Here is a 25,142-nt window from a genome sequence, read left to right on the forward strand (position 1 = left end):
AGTTACATTTGTCAAAACCAATGTAAGAAATATTTTCTCTGACCAACTTAAAGGGAGTGCAAACATTTTACATTTCATAAAGTGACAAAAAGTAAACCAAAATGAATAGTTTATGGTTTGTAGCAATGGTACAAAGTTAAGCTGGAGGGTTTTGTTTTTTTAAAGATAGTATGGCAAAAAAGAAAACCCTTTTCAAATGAAAAATCATATAGTTTTATTTCTAATCTTTAAAAAAATATAAATGAATTTAGAAGAGAATCACAGTATATGGGCCCTAAACATTTTAAACCATTACAAGGTACATAAAAATAGACACAGATTCCTTGGAAACTTTAATTCTTTGATTAAGCAGCAAGCATATCACTCTTCCAGGCAAAAACACTGCTTAACACAACCCCCTACCCAAAACAGGACGTGCAAGCTGTATGCACATAATCTGGAAAGCACACAATTTTTAAAAAGGACAACATTTTGCTATGTACATATTCAGTACTACAAATGCTAAACATTTCATTACTGTGTGGAATAGCGTATGTAAAGCAATATTACACTACATACCTATCTCACCCACAAGTGCCCAGTTACAGTTTTGATAGTCTAAAATTGCCATATTTGCGGCAGCACCCAACCTGCTTTATACTGAAGTTCTAGCAACAAGAGACAAGACAAAAAGTTAGCAAAAAAGTTAGCAAAAAAAGGACAACACAGTCACTGGGAGATCTGATCTACATACTTAAATACTGAAAATGCATTGTTATAGTAGTTTGATATTAGAGTGTTATGCCAAAATGCACAATGGACAGGTTGGAAGAATTCAGAGGGTTAACATTGACCCCAGAACCAAAGTTGCAATATTGCAAAGTCCCAAGAATTCTGGCAATAGACTGTGCCGCTTTTTTCCTTTGAAAACCTAGTATTTAAAATCAAACACTGTGACTGGGAATACAGATATAATATGAAGAAAAACCCATGGATGGGACATTTGTATTTAATATACAACAAACAAAAGAAAATTCTATTTAAATAAATTCTTCCAAAAAAAAAGAAAAAAGACATGAGAAAACAAAGTTAATGGATAAATCCCTTTAGCACCTTAATCATGATTAAGGTGTTAATCTAAAAGTTTTGACACTTGAGCTGTAAAATGCAGTATGCGTAAGAGGCTGGTACAACTTTATTGTACACAGAAACCTTAAACTTTGTTAAATACCACTGCTTCCGTAAGAAGTGGGGAAGTTAGCTGGGAGAGTAAAGAAGAAACACACATCTTTTCATGAAAACAGAAGACTTCAGTAGCTTAGCATTTTTTTTTTGCTTCAGAATAAGAGAATCAAATCTACATGGAGCCGCACTGTTTCCTGACTGATTCAGTAAAGCATGATTTGGTATTTGCTTTAATACCAAGTAACATGGGAGAAATACACTGGCAAGGAAAATAGATTAAGGTTGCCTGAGAAGCAATGACAGTTAAATACATTTTAAAATATTTTATTGTTTCACACTGCCCCTATATCCATGGAATTCAGGGGGGCACTCTTTGCTAACTTATTGCCAGAACTGAGATAATAGAATAAAATTTCAGATAAAAAGCGGTTCTACAAAGATTATTTAAAAAGAAGACAACTTTAGTAGCCACATGGCAGCAGAAGTTGTTACTGGTGTTAAGTTTTCCATGTAATGTAAAGTAAGATGCTGCCCCAACCACTGCCTACCACAGATTTTGCACTAGTAAGTCATACTTCTAGTATCAGAGCACATAGATAGGTTTAACCTAGTTTGTACCTTAGCTTTGCAAATCTTCAATACAACTTTTTTTTTCTGAAGAAAAGCAATTTATAAAGAAATTTAGAAAAATACAAGCCTAAGAAATGTATGAAGTTATGTTATCTGTCAAAATCTAAATGGCAGGATTGTTAGTAATGCTTCTGATCCTAACATAGGAACATGTAAAAATAATTTCCCCAATATATCAGGTTTATAGCCTGCTTCAGAGCTGAAGCTGAAACTCCTGCACTCTCCTTATGGTTTGTTTCTGTGTAGTTGAATATAAAGAATTTTTAAAAATAAATAGAGTAAAAACCAGCTGAAGTCTTAGTGCATTGAATGTCCCCCCCCAACTCTCCCCCCCACCCAGAAGTTAGCTGTGTAGAAAGTCTGATTTCATGGACGTGGTCTTTCTGTAACAAGCTACTGCACTGAAGTTTCTTTCATACAGTTGGCCAATCACATATTTCTGCTGTAAAGGTTTCCACCTTGCTCTTTTTGTTCAAGATTGATTCAATACTTTGGAAGGCTTGTTTCCCCCTGCCTTTCCCCCTTCATTATCTGAGGAAAAATAGACACTGATACAATTTTGTCATTTACCATAGTTCTGCCCTATTCCTTTAGTGCAGAGGGGACTGTGATTCTGTCTGGATTCCGATAAGCGATGGTGGCTGCGGGCCGCCAGTGGAGGATAACGCTGGTCTTGGGTTTAGACGAGGAGGCATGGAATTAGCTGGGCGGATGAGTGGCGGAGGGGGCTGGTTTAGGGTTGGCCTTGGCTGAATAAACCGAGCCTGTTGCTGAAGTGGTGGAGGCTGACGATGGAGCGCTGGAGCAGCCGGAAGGGTTGGACGAAGTAATGGAGGAGGCTGGTTCAGAGATGTTACAGGGGTTGCTGGTGTTGGAGTAGACGCCTGGGCAGGTGGAGAAGACCCTACACACTGAGGGGTCTGTGGGATCTGGGCCTATAAACAAAGTGACACAGATATGTAATAGCAGCCATCCTGTCGTATCACGCAGTTCGGGTTGTCATTGCCTCCGGAATATGGGAAGCATAGCTAGTTCATCCATATTGGCAGCTATGAAACCCTCCTTTGAAAGCAACCATTTCTAAACAGTTCAATAGGGGGAAAAAAGGTATGATGTTCAGTCAAAACGAAAATGAAATGGAAAAAAAAAAAAGCTTAACAATTCTGCAGTATTTACATTTTCCATTATTAGCATGATCAGAAGAAAGGTTTGGAAGGGAGGCAGGCGGCCCAGCTCTTAAAATGTTCTGCTAACGCAAGCCCCACTGAACTGAAGTGGGGACATAGTTTGCTCTAAGTACTAGGAGGCAGTAAGATTCCACAGCAGGTGGTTCAGCATTCCACTTCAAGTTAAAACATAACATTTTAGGATATGAAGTTTAATGCCATTCCTGAACTCATGCTTATTTAAGATCCGGTACACAAAAACACACCTCATCTTCATCATCAGTGGTCTTTCCTGATGGCACATTAGTATTTTTTGTGTCCTCCCCTAAAGCAGAGGCATCACCATTAGAAGCCAGCGTTCCTTGTTCTGCTTCCCACTCCTGCAATACCTCCTCTAAGTTAAACCGGCGCCTGTAGTTTACAAAGAAGTTCTTCACTTGACCAACAGTCTTGTTGCCAATTACATCAGCAATAGCTTGAAAATCTTTACCATACTTGCGGACACCTAAAAAGGCAAAGTAAATACACCTATGAAGGTTCAAGTAAGTAAGCAGAAGTCTGTACGATGTATATATACAGAGATTCCCTCTATGAATGAAAGATAAAGAAAAATTCTGAAAAAAAACTACAATGGAGCTTCTGTAAAGAACTTTTAACATAATGCAAAATACTGCTATTGGTTCATTTTAGTGATCCAAGTTTTAATATTGTTAAGTATCCTACTTACTACATGTAGAGAACCATGTAACTATTTCCACGTGCCCAGAAGGGCTTTACTCTTCAAACAGAAGCCTGCACGTCAAAAGACTGTTTTTGAAAAGGAGAGGACTATGAAAAGCAGTTCACAATATAGCATAAGAAACTCATATTAAATTGGATCAACAGACCATGTCCTTAGCCAAAGAGGGAGTGGATTTGAGGCTGGTAACATCTAGCAAATTCTGGTTGTGATCTTCTAAGCACCTGGGAATGAATCCCATTGAACATAATGGGACCTACTTCTCAGTAGACATGGATGAGATTGCACTACCAGTCCCTTCAAATGGCTACTCAGCAACTGTTTACAGAACAGTGAATTTTTTGCCGTACTGGTTAAGTGGCATATAGACAAAGAAGAGTGAAAGACGTCTAAGGAAATGTTTAATTCTAATTCTAGCTACAGGAATCTTGGTAACAATTGTTTTTACTGCTCTCTGAACAGTGGGAACAGAATATATAAACACTCAAAAACATCTGAGTCTCACTACCGCTGGGAAATAGCTAACTAGGAAGTTTACAAACAGCACAATTCTATGCATGTTTATGCAGAAGTAAGTCCCAATGAATTCAATGTGGCTTAAAGCCAATTAAGTGTGTATAGGGTTCCAGCTCAAAGCAAATATTTAAACAACTGATGCCCCAATTATGTTTACTCAGGAGCAAGCCCCATTACCTTCAGCTAGTTCCAGGTAAACAGGCATAATATTGCAGCCTGAATTGGTGGGTCTGCAAGCAAGACTGATAAAATCGCATTTTCAAAATAATGAATATATGTATCCAGGAACACACAGAAAAGTCCCGACTAATAGATTCTCCCTTTCTTTTTCAGAAGTACACTTATTTTAAGAAATCCAACTGAGTCCTTCTCCTCCACACCCAAAATATGATTTGCTGTTCCTTGTTTTAACTACGGACTCAGTGAGCTAGCATTAAAATAATAAATAAAGCTATGAACGTACCTCCCAGAATCAATGGAAGTAACTGTTGTATTTTAGTAAATGAGGATGGGTGTGTGTACAGTGTGTGTGTGGTGGAATTTTAGAAATGGATAAGACAAAAGGAGGATTTAATGTGCCAGCACTGAATTAGGATTAATCCAGAAAGTGATTTTGCTCTTTTTTTTTGTTTTCTTGCTGAAGATGCACTAAATCAAACAGCATTAAAAGTATTAAAAGTAAGAAAACCAAAGGACTAAAAGGACTTTGCTAATCCAAATGTAGTAGACCTTTGCATTTTCAGATAAGAAAGCACAAAAATGTTGAAATGTGGGGAGTAGGGTCTCTTATTTTCCTAGGAGCAAAACACTATTTTTGTTATGCATAAATTAAGCACAGTTTTGGTGGCAGAACTATCCTTACTGCTAACTAGCCTGGAATGCAAAGCATTTGCTGGACCACAGATAAGATGATAAGCTTGCTTACAACAGTTATGCACAAACACATTTTCTCACAGCATGCTTCTGCACACCAATAGACACAACACTACATTAAGCAGCTCCACAATTAAATTGATCCCTTCCCCTTGAAATCTAATACTGATTTTCCTAATAAGAGATGGTCAAATAGCCATCTACTTGCTTCTTTGATGTGAGAAAGCTACCATTTAGAACTGAAGGGTGTGAGCTATCTAGAAGACTTTGAGAGATTGAGATCTTTTCAGCTATAACCAGCTTTATCTAATCTGACTTTGTATGTTAAGTGGTATTGTTCACTGTTCCTCTAGAATACTTGCCAACCTCATCTTCAAATCATTCCTATTAGTGAGACAAGACAAAATTCCTTCCATCACATTTTAAACCTGCCATGTGATGGTGCTGGACCCATATCCTTTTAGCTGCGTATCCATCTTTTATGGTACATTCCATATCACAAAGGATTTCACTCTTTAAGGAAAACAGGAGTCAAGCGAACATACCTTGAACTGCAAGAAGTTGTTCTTCTGTTGTCCAACGGGCATTGATTTTTTGATTCGACTGTTAAGGGAGGAAAAAAGAGTAACAGAGCATATTACAAATTGTTAAGAGGCTGAAAGTATTGAGAATTTCAGCCCCAAACACCACCTTTCAACTCTGTAAGCCAGCATTCACACTCCCTAATTCAGTAGTTCTGATGTTTTCACAAGATGCCAGTGACTGAGCTTAGGACCCTTTGCATGTATGGCATCAAGGCATGGCACTGCCTTTTACTCCTATCTGGGTAGCAGCTTCCCCAACCTTTTCAATGAAGAGAACCAGTACAGTCGTACCTCAGAAGTTGAACGCCTTGCAACTCAAATGTTTTGACTCCCGAATGCCGCAAAGCCGGAAGTGAGTGTTCCGGTTTGCGAATGTTCTTTGGAACTCGAACGTCCGACATGGTTTCTGATTGGCTGCAGGAGCTTCCTGCAGCCAATTGGAAGCCATGCTTTGGTTTACGAACATTTTGGAAGTTGAACGGACTTCTGGAATGGATTCCGTTCGACTGTACAGTGGTGCCCCGCAAGACGAATGCCTCGCAAGACGGAAAACCCGCTAGACGAAAGGGTTTTCCGTTTTTGAGTTGCTTCGCAGGACGAATTTCCCTATGGCCTTGCTTTGCAAGACGAAAATGTCTTGCGAGTCTTGAGATTTTTTTTCCGCCCCCCCCTTTCCTAAGCCGCTAATAGCCTTTTAGCAGCTAAGCCGCTAAGCCTTTAATAGCTGCTAAACCGCTAATAGCGCTAATCCGCTAATCCACTAATAGGGTTGCTTCGCAAGACGAAAAAACCGCTAGACGAAGACACTCGCGGAACGGATTAATTTCGTCTTGCGAGGCACCACTGTATATGTACACATGTGAAATGTATGTATGGTGTGTTCTTGTGCTAAGCAGAATAAGACCATCCGAATAAAATGGCATATACACTAGGTTCCCTTACAATTTTGGATCACGAGTTAACGGAATCAGAAGCCATAGTATAATCTAGAGTAATCTTCTAAAAAAGCTGCTACACTTCAGTACATGTGCTACTGTTTACAAGTCATGTTTAAGGTGTTTTGTGCATGGCACTAAAACCTGCTTTTGAAACCTTCACACCATTATTTAAATTTTTAAAAATGCATTTCAGCCAATGTAAATTTTAGATAAGTTTTACTGACCGGTTTAAGCAAATATGTACATTTTTACAGTTGAAAATAAAAATGGGATGGATTCCGTTGTTTTGCAAAGCCACATGCAACTTAGCTCCCAGCACAACAAATGCATTTCTGAACATTCATCTGTGTTTTCACAATGACTCACCTCAGGAGGTTTGAATTCTTCTATCCCACCTTCAATTTTCTGCTTAAGTGCACTGTTTACTTGTTTAGCATTCTGAACCTTGTCCAATGAACAACAGAACCAGGAATGAAAATTAGCTGACACAAATTGGCGCGCGCGCACACACACACACACACCTGTTGCCAAGTGACCAACTCCCTGAGCAGAGAGAAAAACTTCTGAAGAGATGACATTTGCCTATTGGAGCAAAGTGTTCATCTGCTTCCACATACCAGGCACAAACATGCTCTGCACTATGGCAGAGTTTCAACTTCCCACATCACAGGGCTGAAGGTAGCATCCTAATCTGTTTATCCAAGGCTGAGAATCTGGGCTATGTACCTCAATTGGTTGAGGTTTCTGAAAGCCAGCCATCCCACTATTAGGTTCTGGTTATTAATTGCCAGGAAACAGGACCTCTCATCTTTCTCACATTTTAGCAGGTCTATGCTATTTTGTACAGTGGTACCTCGGGTTAAGAACTTTGCTTCAGGATGAGAACAGAAATCGTGCTCCAGCGGTGCGGCGGCAGCAGGAGGCCCCATTAGCTAAAATGGTGCTTCAGGTTAAGAACGGACCTTCGGAATGAATTAAGTACTTAACCCAAGGTACCACTGTATTTATACCCCTGAGAGGCATGAACATACAACTGTATTATTTCTGCTTTGACATTTATATAGCCAGGAAAGTATTCAGATAAAACAGTGTAAAAACTAGACTAGCAGAAGAAGCCTGTACCACAACAGGCTGCCTTCCAAACCCAGCATAAAAGCACAATTGTTATTTACTAACTGTATAGAACACTTTCCCCATAGTTCAATAATTAAAATGCAATTAAGTTAAGTTCCTAGCTTGTGAACTTTAATTATATTTAACTCAACAAGTATACATCCCCAGAGTGGCTAGGGAAACCTAGCCAGATGGGCGGGGTATAAATAACAACAACAACAATCACTGTCATTATTGTTGTTGTTTAGTCATTTAGTCGTGTCCGACTCTTCGTGACCCCATGGACCACAGCACGCCAGGCACTCCTGTCTTCCACTGCCTCCCGCAGTTTGGTCAAAATTGTCATTATTACATCTGTATATTATTGGGGAAACCAATATTTTTGCCAAAGTCTGAGCTTTAAGATATTTCAGAAGTGCTTTAGAAGACAGCTGAAATAGTATCTTTTACAGTAATAAGCAATACTACGCATACAGAGGATAAACTTAATCTACAACCTAACTATTATGTAAATGTTCTTAGTTTAACTGTGTTTTCATCTACCCAAGCACACAGAATGAGGAAAGAGATAAAAACCTAAAAATAAGTAAGAAGCAAAGCTGATAATTGATATACCTGTCGCTTCAGTGAGATCAACTCCATATCTAGCTGCCGAAGAAGAGTGTTGGCAGCATTGGGGCTACATGAAACAGCTACTACATCTTCTTGAGTTAGATACATGCCTTTGGGAGGACGGCATTTGGAACGCTGGGAGTGGTGACGATGTTGTAAGCTCTGATACTCTCTTCTACCCAATCCTATTTTGCTGGACTGAACAGGCTGCTCATTACTTCCCTGCAATGTTTTTTTTAAAAAAGTTAAAGAAAGTTAAACACCACACAATACCTTTTCTTTTAAGAATCCCCCCTCTGTTCACCTTACAGCATCTGTAACCCTTACCAAAAGCTTCTAAATCCCACGGAAGTCTCAACACCAGTGCAAGTTAAATAAATCCACACACATTTGCATGAGTTTTATTAGCAATAATGCTTTCTAGGCTTTATACTTAAATTTTATGTTTAAATTGCTCTTGTTGCCCTGAACAGCAGCAAATATTGCAAATAAACAAATGAATGGGACCTCTAACTATCCCTCAGGTCAAACTACCTCATAGTGCTCATGGGAATCCCACAACCATTGCACATTTAATAGTGCTGTTACAATTCTCTAAAGCACGCATAACATTTTCCCCTCTATCCCTTGCATGTAGCTTAGCTTAATTTCTGTGTTTAACTTACTTTTCCAAATGACATTTCGTTCCCACCCTTCCTCCAAGCTGCTCAGGATGGCATACACATCCCCCCGTTTTAACCTAACAACCTCTGTGACGTGAGTTATGCTGAGATATACTGTATTTTTCCATCTATAAGATGCCCCCATGTGTAAGACGCCCCCTATTTTGGGGGCCTCCAAATTAAGAAAACATCCCTCAGCACTACCCATGTATAAGACAAGCCCCAATTTTAAACCTATTTTTTTGGCTAAAAAACCTAGTCTTATACACGGAAAAATACGGTAGTGACTGGTCCAAGTTTTATGAAGGAAGTTTTATTTAGCTTTAACTGTTTTTTGGAAGCAGGGGATGACTGTGGGTTGGAGGGACTTGCAACCAAGAAGGGAAATGGTTAAGAGAGCACCTAGTTACTTTAAATGAATTCAAGGTTCCAAGGTTGAATGGAATCATGTGCCAGGGCACTGAATGAGCTTGTTGGCATTAACCTGCCAGAAATCTTGAAATCTTTTGCAGTGAGTTTTTTTAAATATTTCTGTAGCCCCCCCCCCCCCCAGTTTAATGGCTTTCTGTTTCACTTTGTATTTCAATTGTGGGTTTTGTTATTACTTATTCACTGTAAGCCACTCATGTTATATGGCAGTGAACAAATGTAATAAATAAAGCAAATAGAATCTGTGAAGAGTGGGTGAGGTGCCAGAAGATTTCAGAGTGACAAATATTGTCTCCATCTTAAAGGGGGAGGCAGCGGTGTAGTGTTGGATCTGGGACCTACAGATGCTGTATGCTTGTGAAACATGGACCACTTATAAAAGCCATCTCCAACTTCTTGAAAGATTCCATCAATGGTGTCTCGGAAATTTTTTACACATCACTTGGGAAGACAGGTGAACTAATGCCAGTGTACTAGAAGAAGCAAAGATCACCAGTGTTGAAGCGATGATTCTGGTCACAAGGAGTTTGCAATCCTTTCACACAAAAATCCACTCCAGGTTCACTTCCTTTATTTCAGAAGGCTAATTTTCCTGGTGAAAGTAGTTTTGTTGTCACTGTTGTTAAACATTTGGGGGTTGGAAGCCCTCACCAATCTATAGCAAATCAGTTAGAGATCCACCAGACAATCCCACTCTACCTCATGTCCACCTGGCCATAGAAGACTACAATCAAGAATGAAAATAATCTTGCCAGGCTGGAACACTGAGCCAAAACCAACAAGATGAAATCCAAGAGAGATAAATGTAGAGCATTTAGGTGCCACAAGCGAAAAGCCAGTGACTAGTACCCACTCACTGTATCTTTAAATTTACATGAATATTATTCACATAGTTTATGTGAATAATATGGTTACTGCAGTTTAACTATTCATTACCTCTTTTTTAGTTTCCTTCTTGGGATCATAATCACTATCATTTCCATCCATTGGGTGAGTTTCTTCCACATCATCATCACTGAGGACACAAACAGATTAGGGAACTTGCTTCCTTTCACCTCCTCCTATATTTGATTTTACCCTTATAGCAAAGGTTGTTTTTGCAGCTATTCTGCATAATAAAAAGTCATTACTTGATGTCAACACAGAAGTTCATAACAACAGGCTTAACAAACAGACTCAAATTGAATTAACTATATTTCTGTCTTTAAGCATAGCATCCACTAAACATTAATTTCCATGCTTGAATAGTACAGTATGGGAATCAGATTTAAAAGCATGAATGGCAGGAAAAGCAGTTTTAGGCAATATTCCCATATGCTGAATATATAAAAATGTTTCCTCCCCTATATTTAACACACTTAAAGTATCTGTATACCACCCTTCATAAAATCATACCCTGGGTTGGCTTACAGTAAGGTAAAAAGGTAAAGGTAAAGGGACCCCTGACCATTAGGTCCAGTTGTGACCAACTCTGGGGTTGCGGTGCTCATCTTGCTTTACTGGCCGAGGGAGCCAGCGTACAGCTTCCAGGTCATGTGGCCAGCATGACTAAACTGCTTCTGGCAAACCAGAGCAGCGCACGGAAATGCTGTTTACCTTCCCACCAGAAGCATGCACTTTGACATGCTTTCGAACTGCTAGGTTGACCGAGCAATGGGAACTTACCCCGTCACGTGGATTCAAACCGCCGACCTTCTGTTCGGCAAGTCCTAGGCTCTGTGGTTTAACCCACAGCGCCACCCGCGTCCCTTTTACAGTAAGGTAGTTTTCTACAAAATACAGTGGTGCCCCGCAAGACGAATGCCTCGCAAGACGAAAAACTCGCTAGACGAAAGGGTTTTTCGTTTTTTGAGCTGCTTCGCAGGACGATTTTCCCTATGGGCTTGCTTTGCAAGACGGAAACGTCTTGCAAGTTTGTTTCCTTTTTCTTAACACCGTTAATACAGTTGTGACTTGACTTCGAGGAGCAACTCATAGAACGCGGTGTGGTAGCCTTTTTTGAGGTTTTTAAAGACTTTGGTGATTTTTGAAGCTTTTCCAAAACTTTCCCGACACCGTGCTTCGCAAGACGAAAAAAATCGCAAGACGACAAAACTCGCGGAACGAATTAATTTCGTCTTGCGAGGCACCACTGTATATTAATATTAAAACATACTTTGCATATTAAGTTACACAAATAGGTTGCATGCTAGGGCTGCTGCCATTGCTTCCTTCACTCTTCAACCTCACTTACCTCAACCCTCGCATACCCTCGACATCCCCCTCCTTTTATACCTGACCAAACCCCTTCCCTCTGTGTGTGTGTGTGTGTGTGTGTGTCTCAGAGAGCACTCCAAGTTATGCATGCTGCGCCTGACATATTTATGGTTTCATGAGAATAAGTCAGGCATAGGCAAACTCGGCCCTCCAGCTGTTTTGAGACTACAATTCCCATCATCCCTGACCATTGGTCCTGTTAGCTAGGTATGATGGGAGTTGTAGTGCCAAAACATCTGGAGGGCCGAGTTTGCCTATGCCTGGAATAAGTGTACAAATTTGACTAGTGCTACATTCTGATAATTCCTGCTAAAATTATGGGAATGCACTACAAAGCAGTAAAGAGGGTATGTGGACTGTTAATGGAAGGTCTCTCCTGGATGCAGTAAATCTGCACCTGCTTAGTTGTAACAAAGATGCAATACCATGAAACAACATGCCTTGCGTTAGTAACAAAAAAAGCAAAAACAGAAACACAAAAGGATATAAGCAAGTTGTTATTTTCAGAAAGGTGTTGTGCTGCTTACCTGTCGCCTTGATTATTTCTGTTTGCCAGCTTCCTAGCTTGGCGGTCCATTAAACTTGTCCTAGAACGAGTTTTCTTCCAGGAGTAGTAATACTTGACAAGACTTGCAATAGTCTTGTCTGGAAGCTAAAACATGCCAACACAATATGTAGATGCTAGTTATAAATAATGCGAATGAAATATTGTGACACATTGTTAAGTGTGGGTGGGTGGGGGGAGGAGATTACGTTAAGTCAAAGGTTCAAATTCCTAAGACTCCTTCCAGCAGCACTAGGAACCCATGGTGATAGCAGAGGATTTTAAAAAGCAAACAAAAACTGTTAAGGTGTTTAAATCACCATGAGTGTGAATTAAAGCTCACACTGAAAGCAAACCACTAGGCATTTGAAGCGTCTAGGCTGTTACATTTCCTCATAATCATAAATGCTGATGTTCCTGAGAAATAGGTCCTACCTACCAAGAGGGGAGACAGAAACATCCACAACTTTATTGCACTTTAAAATCTGAGTGCATGTGATTATTTATTTATAATAAATGAATACATATTTAACAGGCTATATTTAGGCCATCCTTTAACAGTGCAATCCTGCACATGCCTACTCATAAGTAAACTCCACTGAGAGTTTCAGGTAAGTGGATATAGGACTGTAGTTAAATGCCTACATTTCCCTGTAAGAATAAATCAAAAGTAAATTCCTTAGCTTTAACTGGATAGTACCAATATTTTGGTTAAACTGTATCCTCTTTTAAATAATAAAGGACTTCAAAAGGATCTTTCTATCAAATAACACAGTAAATGACCAGTTGATCTGCAGGTCTGGTTTTGACTATTTAAGTTTAAACTGCAGAAAAAGAAAAGCAGTGCAATTAAAGGATTTATTGGGATTACTTTTCCACATAAAAACTGGTTCTCTGGAAGGGTATTCACATGTTGGCTGAAACAAACCATACCTTTCTAAACACTAACCCTATCATATTAATTTGTCTATTAATAAAACATGTTCTATGGTAGGGGTGAATATCCTGCAGCCTGCATCCAGCTCACCAAGAGATGTTTTGGGGACCCCCCAATTTTCAGCTGATCACTCCCACAGGTGATAGTAAAAGGTTTTTGTGGCTCCTCTGCATTTGTCCATTTTTTAAACCTGGCTATAATTTTTTTAAGTATTGCTTTTACTAGCCACTCCTGCAAGTCTCCTTCTGTGATGCCAAAGGTTTTTGTCCCAACCCCATTCCCAGGTAGTCCATGTATTACCTTACCATTTGTTGGATTCTGTGAAAGCTTTTCCCATGGAAACTGAAAGCTTGTTCAAACAGGACTTTATCCTCAACTGTCCACTCATCCGGAAAAGGAGTAAAATTTGGGAGATCTGCAAGTGACTTCTCAATGTTGTGCTTATGCCAGAACAACATGCCAAGTGCCTTTAAGAGAGAGAGAGAGAGAGAGCGCGCGCGCCCTTGTTCTTATCATAATGCATCCTACTAGCTCTTGCAGTTTTCTGTCATGCTGATGATGCATAGATGCTCTTTTTGGTTACTCTTTCATGGTGCTCATACAGTACATCTCAAGATTCACCATCATACTTAAAGGTGTGGAAGTGCTGGTTTAAATATATATAAAGCCCTGAACAGTCCAGGGCTGTTAGAACTGAAGGATCATCTGTCCTCATGCTCAAGTCATAGTCCAAGGCTCTGCCAGAAAAATGACCTTTTTGATGGAAGGGAAGCTTCACTGGGCCCGTCCCGATTCTCCTTTCATACACAACTTAGAACTACTATTTTTCAGAGACCTTTTGGAGGGAATGGGGGCTAAGCCAGCGCTGTGATTTCCACCAAGCTGTTAAAAGCCTTTTGACAATATTATTTCAAAGTTATGTAGTTTTATTGCATTGAGGGTTGTTTTGGACAAAAATGTATATATAAAAGCTCTTAGAAAACTGTCTTGAATTAATTTATTATATTTATAACACTTACCTGTTCCACATTGTAGCCATGTTTTTCCTTTGCTATTGCAATATATTCATCCACTGTAACAAAAGAATGCTAGAGTTATTTATACTTGGACCAGAGGAGCAGTTTAGGATAATTGATACTAGGTGCCACACAACACTTTATGCTCCTTTCTAGAAGATAAATGTTCAATCTAGATTATGCACAGATGCGTCCACTTAAAATATACAGTTTGAGGCCATGTTAATAGTGACCATTATTTTTTTCAACTGGGAAATATTCCAGAGATTCTCTAGTGGAAAAAGGACTGGTGATCAAAGTTGCAATCATTTAGACTGCTTAAGCAAATACATTTAAACATCCGATCCATAAACAGGAGAGGCACTGCTTCAAATTTCATCATATTCAAGTGCCAGATTAGCCTCTGTGATGAGCAGGGCCTTCTCAATTGCCTCTCTGTGCTCTGGGATACTCTTTCACAGGCTGTGTATCCTGCTCTCTAGGATCTTTCAGTCACAAATCTGTATTTTATGTAAGAAGTGTGACATAAAAAGGAGAAGCTGATGGACACGTGGCATGGCTCTTTGTTGGTGAAAATCATCCATGCTCTTGAAGCAAGACTGCAAACTTCACATTACAGGGAGATGAAATCTACTTCTGATACTTCTCATGGGAGTACTATAAGAATTGTCTCTTATACTGTACGTCTAAGATTATTGGCATCTCACTCTCTGAGTTAAAACAAAAACAAAACTTTCTACTCACCAACTCCCCTTCCTCTTTCTTTGGCTCTCAACTGATACCACCCTTGAGAGAAGAAAAGTTAAGAATACTCCCTGCCAACTGAGTTGTTGTGTGGTAAGGAGAGAACTTGGGGGAAGGGGGCTATATATAGTGGTACCAAAAGAATGCAAGGACTCCAAGTGGACACATGAGCCTCTGGCCAGCAGAATATTCTCTAATTACCTGATAGGGAAAGGAGGACTGACCACTGGGTAGAACTAGAGAAGGGTTTCAAATGCCCATATTATAGCAGCATTTGAACACATATTAATGGAGAATATATCTTTAAACGGCTATTAGTCATGGTAGGTATATGTAAGCTTCAGAATCAGAGGCATCTGGTTGACCGCTGCAGAAAGCAGGATGCCAGATTAAACAGACTCTTGGTCTGGTCAAGCAATGCTTCTCCTATGTTCAGTAAGTACAGTGTGCTACAGCACACCTTTTATAGCAGATGCAGAATGTCTGCATGAACTGTAACAGTATTAATACCTCTGTCAACCTGGAAAGAGAATTCACTTGTTAAATGCGGGAACACACTTTAACACCTTGCCAGGCTGGACCATTTAACACTAGAAGTTACCAGCCGTGTCCTGAAAGTTTTAAAAAACGAGTATGAGAATACGCTTGAAAATTAAGCACATACATTACTGGCAGCATACAAGACTTTTTAAAGAAGTACTTTTAAAAGGGTGTTAAAAACAGCCAGCCAGCCAGATCTTTCAGTGGCAATTTCTCTAAACTGGAAAGATATTAGATGCGGGTTATGGGAGCAGTAGTGAATGTGACTGAGCATCTTGGGAGCTACATTCAAACTAGAGCATCTTGGGAGCTAAAGCCTACAAGAAACTGCTTGTATGTGTAGCATTTTTATAGCATGTGATGTGATTCTTATACAAAGCAATTGACAGAACACTATTTAATGCATTCCACAGAACTTACACTTGGCATCTGAAATATTATGATATGGAGACCACACAAGCATCCCTCCATTGTCTTTATCTGTGTATTTTGTAGCTCCTAGAAGAAAGATTAAGTTGTTCAATTTTTTTAAGAGAACACTTAATTCACAGACGGTAAAAAGCAGTCATATACAAGTGGACGACATATAGTCTGTTATTCTTCACTTACGCAGAATACCTCTGTTCTCTGAGTTTTGTAGAAATAGAACAGTTATGGTTAAGACACTATCAATGTTTCAAGTAGCACAGGCCCTAAGCTCTTTTTTGAGAGCTGATGTGAGAAATATTGGGAAACAGTAGACTTTCTTCCCAAAGACAAGCAACCTTGGTACAGCTAAAATAATCCCATGTACGAAGGCCAAAAGAACAGTAGAGGTGTCCTTGGGGATAAACATTTCAACGATGTCTGGGAATGCAAGGTTAAGTGCACACTGAACATTAAGCATGCACATGCTGGAGCTGGCAAAGCACCTACAGTTCATTCTTGGTGCATTAAAAACATGTACAGTTTACAGCACTGGTTAAGCCCAGTGATCTCTGCAAATGTAATTATCAATGAAACAAAACGTAACAGAAAGAACTACTTGAATCCGGGTTACAACTGCACACCTCATCCACCTTTCTGTGTGGAGCTATAGACACTACAGTGGTACCTCAGTTTACAAACTTAATCCATTCCAAAGTCCGTTCTTAAACCAAAACTGTTCTTAAACTGAGAAGCGCTTTCCCTAATGAGGCCTCCCGCCGCCGGTGCCCTTCCACTGTTCAGATTCCGTTCTTAGACTGAGGTAAAGTTAGCCAACCGGGACACTATTTCTGGTTTTGCGGAGTTCGTTCATAAAACTGTTCATAAAATCGTTCGTAAACAGGACTGTTCTTAAACCGAGGTACCACTGTACTGAGCACCTTCTTGTTAGGTGGTCTTCAACTTAAGTTTTACTCCAAGTAGATAGATTGAAAACAACAAACATGACTAAGTTATGTCTATTAATATTAATGTGCTTATTCCGAGTAAAACTTAGTTGAGTGCCACTCATTAATACAGGATCCCGCTTCACACCACTAAGTTCTGTGCAAAGTGTTTCTTGAACAAGGAACGAGGAGAGAACCGCAAGCAGAAAAAGTGAAGCTGGAAGCCAAAGGCAACTAGTCAGGTACTGTAAAAACTGCCTCTGTGAACACTGAAGTGTATCAAGAGAGGACCATCCACACTATCCCTAGGGAAGGACATTTTATTAGATTTTCTCATCATTAAAAGACATACGACTGTGTGGGAGAGGTTCAAATTTCCACTAGCCCAAAACCTGTGTTATCATCCGGTGGAAATAAATTTATCCAAGCAGAAATAAGAGAGCCCTGGAAGTCACATAGCAATGGGAAGAGCCAGAGTACTGCAACACACCAAACAACTGACAACAAATAGGACACATTACTTGCAAGATGTATGGTTTGCTCCTAGTTAACAGTCATAATAGGAAGATGGACAAAAAGAAAGCTGAGAGACGCAGCACCTCAACTCTTCATCATGTACCTCCCAACAGACAGCTGCAGTGGAAGCCTACGAGACTTTCCATGATACGTAGGAGACAGTAGCTTTGAGGGGTTTTCAACACTCAAGCAGTATATAAATCAGATATAGATACAGATATAAAAGCAACACTAGCATTGGGTTTTCTAGGAAATTTTCAACTGAAAAATATACTGGATTCTGAAAAATATTCAGTTTGCATTTTGGTCTCCATCCAGATCCCATCTGGTTTGATTTTACTTGTGTTTAGTAAACAAACAAATCTTTGAGATGTACTCAAAGATGAAGCATTTCTTCTTTCCCAGAATGCATATATCCCAAGCTTGGACCATAGAAATTAGTTTAGACACCCCCAGCACCTGCTCCTCAATGGAATGAAGGCACATCTCCCAACATTTTTCAGACATATAATAAAAATGCAAGTCCCTCCCTCCCCAAAAAACTGCAAAAAAAGAGTCACAATGAGGAAAGAAATTGTTATTTTGAATGTACAGTGATGGTTTAACAAATGTAATTATCAACCTAAAAAGATCAACGCTCTAAAAAAGAAGATGAATGACATTTTTGTTTCTTGGGAGTGTTTATCCATTAATGCTACCTCAATTTAATGCTTACAGTGTACCTGACTTGGGTCATGACAATACCAGACTTAAATTATTACATTTATTATCAAAATTGGGAAGCAGAGCCTCACAGAAAGATATAATGGGTTGGTCCAAGGCCTGCTACCAATTTTCCCCTATGGAAAGCTTTTCTGAGAAATTTATTAACAAGCACGAGAGCTTAATGCCCTCAACATTTAATCAAAGACCTACTTACTCTTTTCGTGATATTAAGGGGATAATTTCTTATATTTGGTAAAATTTTGCTTTGTACACAGCTTATTGCTCTGAAGCTCTGAAGCTTCCTGAAGAAAGGACTGACTAGAACAGCATTGGTTGTTGCTGCTGCAAGATGCTCCATGTTGAAATTCCTACCCCACTCTGTTTAATGCTCCAGGACAGAAATCATGACATTATTATTATTGCTGTTTGTTTATGCTGGCTTGGTCCCAGGTGGCCAAGGCTTATCACTGCCTCAGCCACACAGCTGCCAAACAACCTGCAGCCTTCCTCCCAATCTTGCAGCTGGAGAGATAGGAATCACCACACAACTATCAGGACAATATCCACTCACTACAGCTGAACTGGGTATGTTTAGCCTGGGAAAAAGAAGACTTGAGAGGGAGATACAAAAGCCACCTTCAAATATCTAAAGAGCCGTATTACGGAAGATGGAGGAAGCTTATTGTTTGTTTACGTAACTACTGCACAGGCAGCTTGACAATGACACCAGGAAAGGTCCTAGAACAGATAATTAAACCATCAGTCTGGAAAAAGATGCTGGGATTACTAAGACCCAGGATGGGTTTCTCAAAAGCAAGTCACGAACCGCATTTCTTTTTTTAATGGAGCAACAAGCTTGGTGGATCAGGGGAGTGCTGTGGATGTAGTTTATCTTAATTTCACTAAGACTTTTGACAAAGCCTCCCATTATAATCTTGAAGATAGGTTGGTAAAATGTGGGCTGGATGAGGTAACTGTTAGGTGAATTTATAGTTGGTTGACTGACCGAATCCAAAGAGTGCTCACTAATGGCTCTTCACCATCCTGGAAAAAAGTGGTAAGTGGGATACTGCAGGTTCTGCCCTGGACCCTTTGTTGTTCAATGTCTTTATAAATGACTTAAATGAAGGAACTGAGGAGATGCTCATCAATTTTGTAGATGACACCAAACTAGGAAGGGTAGCTAGTGCTACTAACGTAGAACAGTGGTTCCCAATTAACTAAGTACTGCAGACTCCCCATTTTTCAAAAGCCAAGCAATGGACCCCCTGCTTTTGAAAATTTTGATATCTCTATGGTAGTTTTTGTTATGTGAGTGGTGCCACGGACCCCCAGGGTGGGTTACATGGACCTCTGGGTTACACATTCCCACCAACTGGGAACCATTGCCATAGAAGACAAAATCAGGATTCAAGATGACTTTAACAGATTGGAGAACTAATAAATGAATTTCAATAGGGACAAATATAAGGTTCTACAATTAGGCAGAAAGAACCAGTTGCACAAATATAAGATGGGGGACACCTGGCTTGTCAATAGAACATGTGAAAAGGATCTAGAGGTCTAAGCAGACCACAAGTTTAACATGAGCCAACACTGTGAAGCAGCAGCAAAAAAGGCTAATGCTATTCTAGTCTGCATCAACAGACCTACAGTGTCTAGATTAAGTGCAGTAATACTACCACTCTATTTTTGCTTTGATCAGACCACACCTGGAGTACTGTGTTTAGTTCTGGGCACCACAAAATAAAGAAGAAATTGACAAGCTGGAATGTGTGCAGAGGGTAACCAAGATGATAAATGGTCTGGAAACCAAGCCTTATGAGGAATGGTTGAGGCAGTTGGGTATGTTTACCCTGGAAAAGAGGAGACTGAGAGGGGATATGAATGCCATCTTCAAATATTTCAAGAGCTGTCACATGGAAGATGGAGCAAGTTTACAGTGGTACTCCGGGTTACAAACACCTCGGGTTACAGGCTCCACTAACCCGGAAGTAGTACCTCGGGTTAAGAACGTTGCCCCAGGATGAAAACAGAAATCGTGCGCCAGCGGCACAGTGGGAGGCCCCATTAGCTAAAGTGGTACCTCAGGTTAAGAATGGCTTCAGGTAAAGAACGTTTCTCCGGAACGAATTAAGTTCTTAACCAGAGTTACCACTGTACTTTCTCCTGTTCCAGAGGCCAGGACCCAAACCAATGGTGTCAAGTTACAAGGACTAAACATCAGGAAGAAATTTCAGATGGTAAGAGCTAATTGACAGTGGAATGGACTCCCTTGGAAAATGATGGACTCTCCTTCATAGGTTTTTAAGCAGAGGTTTGATGACCACCTGTCATTTATGATTTAGTTCAGATTCCTGCATTGCAGGAAGCTGGACTAGATGATCCTTGAGATACCTTCCAACTCTACATTCTGTGATTCAAGATAGCTCTCAAGTGAGAAAATGCTGCTTTCTCCAACCTTTGTGAGCCTGCAACTTTAAAGTTTTCATTGTACCTATACACAGTTTACAGAAATGGACATACTATTTCATTTATTTGTTCCCTCCCCTCTTCATGCAGTTTGCCTTCACATACTTTGGCAATCCTGTCATCTTGTCCATCTGACACAAATGCCAGGAGTCCTAGAGTTCACTGGAAGACAATCTTCCATTTTCCACTGCACCAAACAAAAAGATAACAGGTTACTAAAAGTCTACCATCTACCTGGTCATCCAGGGAAAGGGCCAAATTAGATGTATCTTCAGTCTGATCTAGCAAGACATTCTCAGTGCAGTATCAGCCTCAAATACTAACAAATAGTAATCCATCCCAAGAAATTACCTACCTACCCTTCATTACACGACTCATGAAAAACCATGCTGGAGCAGGCAACACAAAACAATATCCTAGCAAAAGGTTTTTGAAAGACTGTGAAAAACTTTGGAGGCAATATGGTATACCACTATTTAGGCTGCCTAAAAAGAATTGCACAGGATGAAGGATGTAGAACAACATTCACTCTACTCTTTTGGCATGGAAAACCTTATCACATTTCTGGAAGAACAGCTGGCGAAAGACAAGGGTATTCATAGAGAGAAGGAAGAAATAGCTAATAGATAGGCTGTCATAATCTGCTGCTGTTATCTTTTTACACAGCCAGTTCTCTCAAGTTATCAATCATTTTCCTCCAAAAAAGTTCCAAAGCAGAAAGGATCAAAATTAGGTAATTATGAGCTGTGTACTTGTCACCCTGCAGCCATCATCCATCTATCTGGCGGTGCACATGACCACATATTATACCCAGGGCTTTTTTTCAGCTGGAACTCACAGGAACTCAGTTCTGACACCTCTCAGGTGGGCGCCATTGCCATTATAAGAGAACAAGGGAGGCATTCCTGGTGAGTTCCAGCAACTCTTTTTCTCGAAAAATAGCACTGATTATACCTCCCCTATATTTGTATCACTGAATGAGCCGAGAGGAACATATGTGAATAGGCCTGGCGCCCCCAGATTATCCAAAAGGATATAGAAGATCAAGAGATTGGGGTCTCCATCATTATGAAAAAGCAACAACATATGATAAACTGCAACTGGTTGTACATGAGTCCAAACCCCCTGATGATCTCTCCCAGCGGCTTCATATAGATGTTAAAAAGCATGGGGGAGAGGACGGAACCCTGAGGCACCCCACAAGTAAGGGCCCAGGGGTCTGAACACTCATCCCCCCCACCACTTTCTGAACACGGTCCAGGAGGAAGGAGCGAAACCACCGTATAACAGTGCCCCCAGCTCCCAGCCCCTCTAGACGGTCCAGAAGGATGTTATGGTTGATTGTATCAAAGGCCGCTGAGAGATCCAGCAGAACTAGGAAACAACTGCTCAGTGTCCACACTTATCCACGAGACACTTATGTCTCAACAGGAAATTTGTGACCAGTCAAGAGTTAAACCCATCACAAGCAGGGGCAATATTTTACCTGCAGCAGGTCAAGAGCTGTTTCACACTAGCAACTCAGGGTATTTAATATTTACCTTAAATAGATGAAAAGAAAACACAAACAGATTCCTTATTGAGAAAGGGAACAAAAGAAATACAGTGAACTTAAAGTCATTTCGGGCTAATAACTTCTTAAAGGATCTTAAAAATGATTAATCAAGCTTAAGGTCAGCAATTTATTAGCCTATATGACATGTATACATTAGAAGAAGGTCAAGATCCAATGTAGCATGAGTGGGTATTCACATGTGCAACAAGACTCTCCTTAGTCTCCTCCTTCCTGCAAACCCCGCATCTGCACCAGAGACATGGGGAATCCTCAGCAGGCATAGGCAAACTCCAGCCCTCCAGATGTTTGGGACTACAATTCCCATCATCCCTGACCATTTGTCCTGTTAGCTAGGGATGATGGGAATTGTAGTCCCAAACATCTGGAGGGCCGGAGTTTGCCTATGCCTGCCTCAGAGTGACAAGAGGGCCACAGGAAACTGGGGAAAGGGGGACAGAAACCCAAAGTCCTGTTGCACAAGTACATTTTGGTTCCACAAGTGAGTGGACATAACTGGATGCTGCCCAAAACCTAGAATTCTCAGGAGTCATTTATTTTTCAGACCAGTATTGATGCTGTAAAACCACACATTTATGATCAACAAAGGCCTCCACTATGACTCAAATGAGCATTTCTAAAAGGGGAAAAGAAATAGTTCGCTTCCCCCTTAAAAGCCATATACTTAGCATGTTGTAAAACATCAAAGGCCAGGCTACTGATGTAAACTCAAACCTCATGAGAAGGGAATCACTCTAGTAGCAGGAATCAACAGACATATGGGTACAGGTCTAAAGAACAAGAGAGTTGACAGTGCTTCCTTGTGGCCAAAGCAAGGAATGAGAATGTGTGTGTTACAATAATATAAATCCTCTTCTTTGTCCATGCAAATCAAAACAGACTTAAATTAGTGTCAACGAGTACAAGTTTGCCTGTACATTGACACATCGTTCACCAAAGCATTGGGTACAATCTACAATAGGATTCTACAATCCTATAAACTTCAGTATCTGCCCCTTTTAATTACAATGAAAAATCCACATTATATAAATTACTACGATAAGCAGTATTGCTCCCAAACTACTATAGATTCAATATGGGCTGTTTAAAAAGCAAAACATTTTTTTTTACACCCCCTCATTTCCTTCCTATAAGGTAATAGCCACCCTCCTCTCCCATATATGAGGCCTGTTCACTTTAGCTTGCACAGAGCAAATGCTGGCCCTGTGAAGCTTCAGTGACCACAAACAAGCAGCACAAAGCTTGGGAGAGCAAAGAAAATCCCATACCTTTAACCTTCACAAATGCAAGTCACACATACACATACACACAATATTCAACTGAATGCACACCTATTCAGTCTCCCTCCAACAACCATGCAATAAAACTCCATTTTCGAAAGACCAAATGATACCAGGTTACACACATATATATATTTTAAAAAAAGAGTATTTACCAGGATCAAAGTCAGGAATGCGAGCTTGATAGTCTGCTCCGACCCTCATTCCTACATCTGCAACGGAAGAAAAAATAAATGCATCACTTAGAGGGGCGGTGGGGGAAAGACGCTGTTCTCTTCAGTCATGAAGTGTGATCTTTAAACAATATAGATTGTGAGCTAGAAGCATCACAAGCAAGCCAATCCAAGACCACCACTGCAGCCAAACCTTGTTATTTTGATAGCCTCAAACCCTTCACCCTTTGAACAAGTGTGGAGAGAGAGAAAGAAATGGGGGGTGGGGTGCAGATCACCCACCATCACCACCACTACTACTACCTCACACCGGAAAAAGAAAACCCTACTTCCTTTTAACACTCTAGGTAGGCAATAATTTCCAAAAGGTGAATAATTATTTTTAAAATCATTCTTTTTAAAAAACAAAACAAAACACCCATACGGTTTGACACAAACATCCCCTCCACTTTTTTTTTTATTGTGCAAATACTGCAAGGTGTTGGCCCGACTGTATGCATCAGCGTGCATCTCTAACCCACTCAAGGTACAAATAGTGAAGATTATAAGGCGATGCACATAAAATAGACCTGCATGCCGGCAATCCCTTCGTAATTCGTCCTCGTTTGAAAGGCTTACACTACTAAATCTGCACCATAGTGTACGCACAAAACACGCCCGCACGCACCTAAAGAGAAAGGCAACGCCGCGCCCGAGGTGCGGCTGCGATACACGCGTGTCCATTGTGAAAATGCACACCCACTCTCAACGGGATACGGACGGATGGATGGATGGATGGAGAAGCGGACAGGCTGGCGCGCGCGCGCGCACACACACGAACACACATATTGCGCACGCCCACGGGGAGGCAGGGAGAGCGCGCCCTCGCGCGCACACACATATGCCCACAGTAGACACACACACATACTTGCACTTTTTACCCTCACTCACTCGAGCCCTCCACGCGCGCGCTTCAACCCACCACTCGCTTTGCACGAACGCGAGGGCGCGTTCACACGTACACACACCCTGCGCACACACACCCCGGCAGATACACACACACACACACACACACACACACACACACACATATTTATATATACAGGCTCCGTGGTGCAGCCGCCATGCAGCCAAGCCAGTGCGCAGTGGCGAAGCGACCAGGCCCAACCCGAGTCTAGTCTCGGAGGGAAGGGGCTGGTGGGGTGTTGGTGGAGGGAGGCTGAAGCTCGCACCGTGCTCGTCTCCACTGTCGCCGCCGCCGCCGCCGCCGCCACCGCCTCCTCCTCCGCTCTCCGCCTCAGAAAAGTGCCCGTTGGAACCGGGGCTGCCGCCTCCGCCGCCGTTCTTGGTGCCGTTGGGGGCCCCCCTACTCTTGCCGCCCCCCAGGAGCTCGACTCCTTTCTCCATCATGCCCGGCATGACGGCTGCCAAGGCGAGGGGGCGGCGGGCGGTGGCAGCGGCTGCCGAAGGGGGGGAAAGTTAATATGGAGCCGCCATGTTGGTGCCCCTTTCCCCCGCCCCCCCTCCCCCCCGCGGCTCAGGCCGCCGCGGCGCCGGCGCCTCCTCCCTTCCCTGCTCTCCCTCTCTCCCTCTCGCCGTCCCCCCCCTCCCCACCCCGCTTCTGCTCGC

At 41.2% G+C, this 25,142-nt stretch overlaps 1 protein-coding gene across 3 annotated transcripts; it reads right to left on the reverse strand.

Annotated features, from left to right (window-relative positions):
- Positions 1 to 189: 189 nt before the first annotated feature.
- On the reverse strand, positions 190 to 25,086 carry RCOR3 (REST corepressor 3). Of its 3 annotated transcripts, none has more exons than XM_081000531.1 (13): positions 24,761 to 25,086; positions 23,517 to 23,573; positions 15,884 to 15,961; positions 14,924 to 14,965; positions 14,183 to 14,235; positions 13,469 to 13,630; positions 12,210 to 12,334; positions 10,363 to 10,441; positions 8,339 to 8,557; positions 6,977 to 7,054; positions 5,634 to 5,691; positions 3,227 to 3,465; positions 190 to 2,729 (listed from the first exon to the last, which is right to left on the reverse strand). In XM_081000531.1, exons 1-13 carry the CDS (start codon positions 24,930 to 24,932, stop codon positions 2,385 to 2,387), a joined length of 1,707 nt encoding a protein of 568 aa, XP_080856657.1. In that variant the 5' UTR covers positions 24,933 to 25,086; the 3' UTR covers positions 190 to 2,384. The 3 variants fall into 3 exon arrangements, with proteins under 3 accessions (XP_080856657.1, XP_080856656.1, XP_080856658.1); XM_081000530.1 differs by having other exon boundaries at positions 24,746 to 25,086; XM_081000532.1 differs by lacking the exon at positions 14,924 to 14,965 and having other exon boundaries at positions 24,746 to 25,084.
- Between the last annotated feature and the right edge of the window lie 56 nt (positions 25,087 to 25,142).

Source organism: Podarcis pityusensis (genome assembly GCF_964106645.2).
Source record: "Podarcis pityusensis genome assembly, chromosome: 3".
Classification (NCBI taxonomy): Eukaryota; Metazoa; Chordata; class Lepidosauria; order Squamata; family Lacertidae; genus Podarcis; species Podarcis pityusensis.

Excerpts from the sequence above, each read along its gene's own strand:
- RCOR3 (XM_081000530.1), bottom strand. The coding sequence starts at position 24,932 with ATGCCGGGCATGATGGAGAAAGGAGTCGAGCTCCTGGGGGGCGGCAAG. Across the intron at positions 3,466-5,633 it reads ACAACTTCTTGCAGTTCAAG|GTGTCCGCAAGTATGGTAAA; the intron begins GTATGTTCGCTT and ends TTGCCTTTTTAG. Across the intron at positions 2,730-3,226 it reads CCACTGATGATGAAGATGAG|GCCCAGATCCCACAGACCCC; the intron begins GTGTGTTTTTGT and ends CTTTGTTTATAG.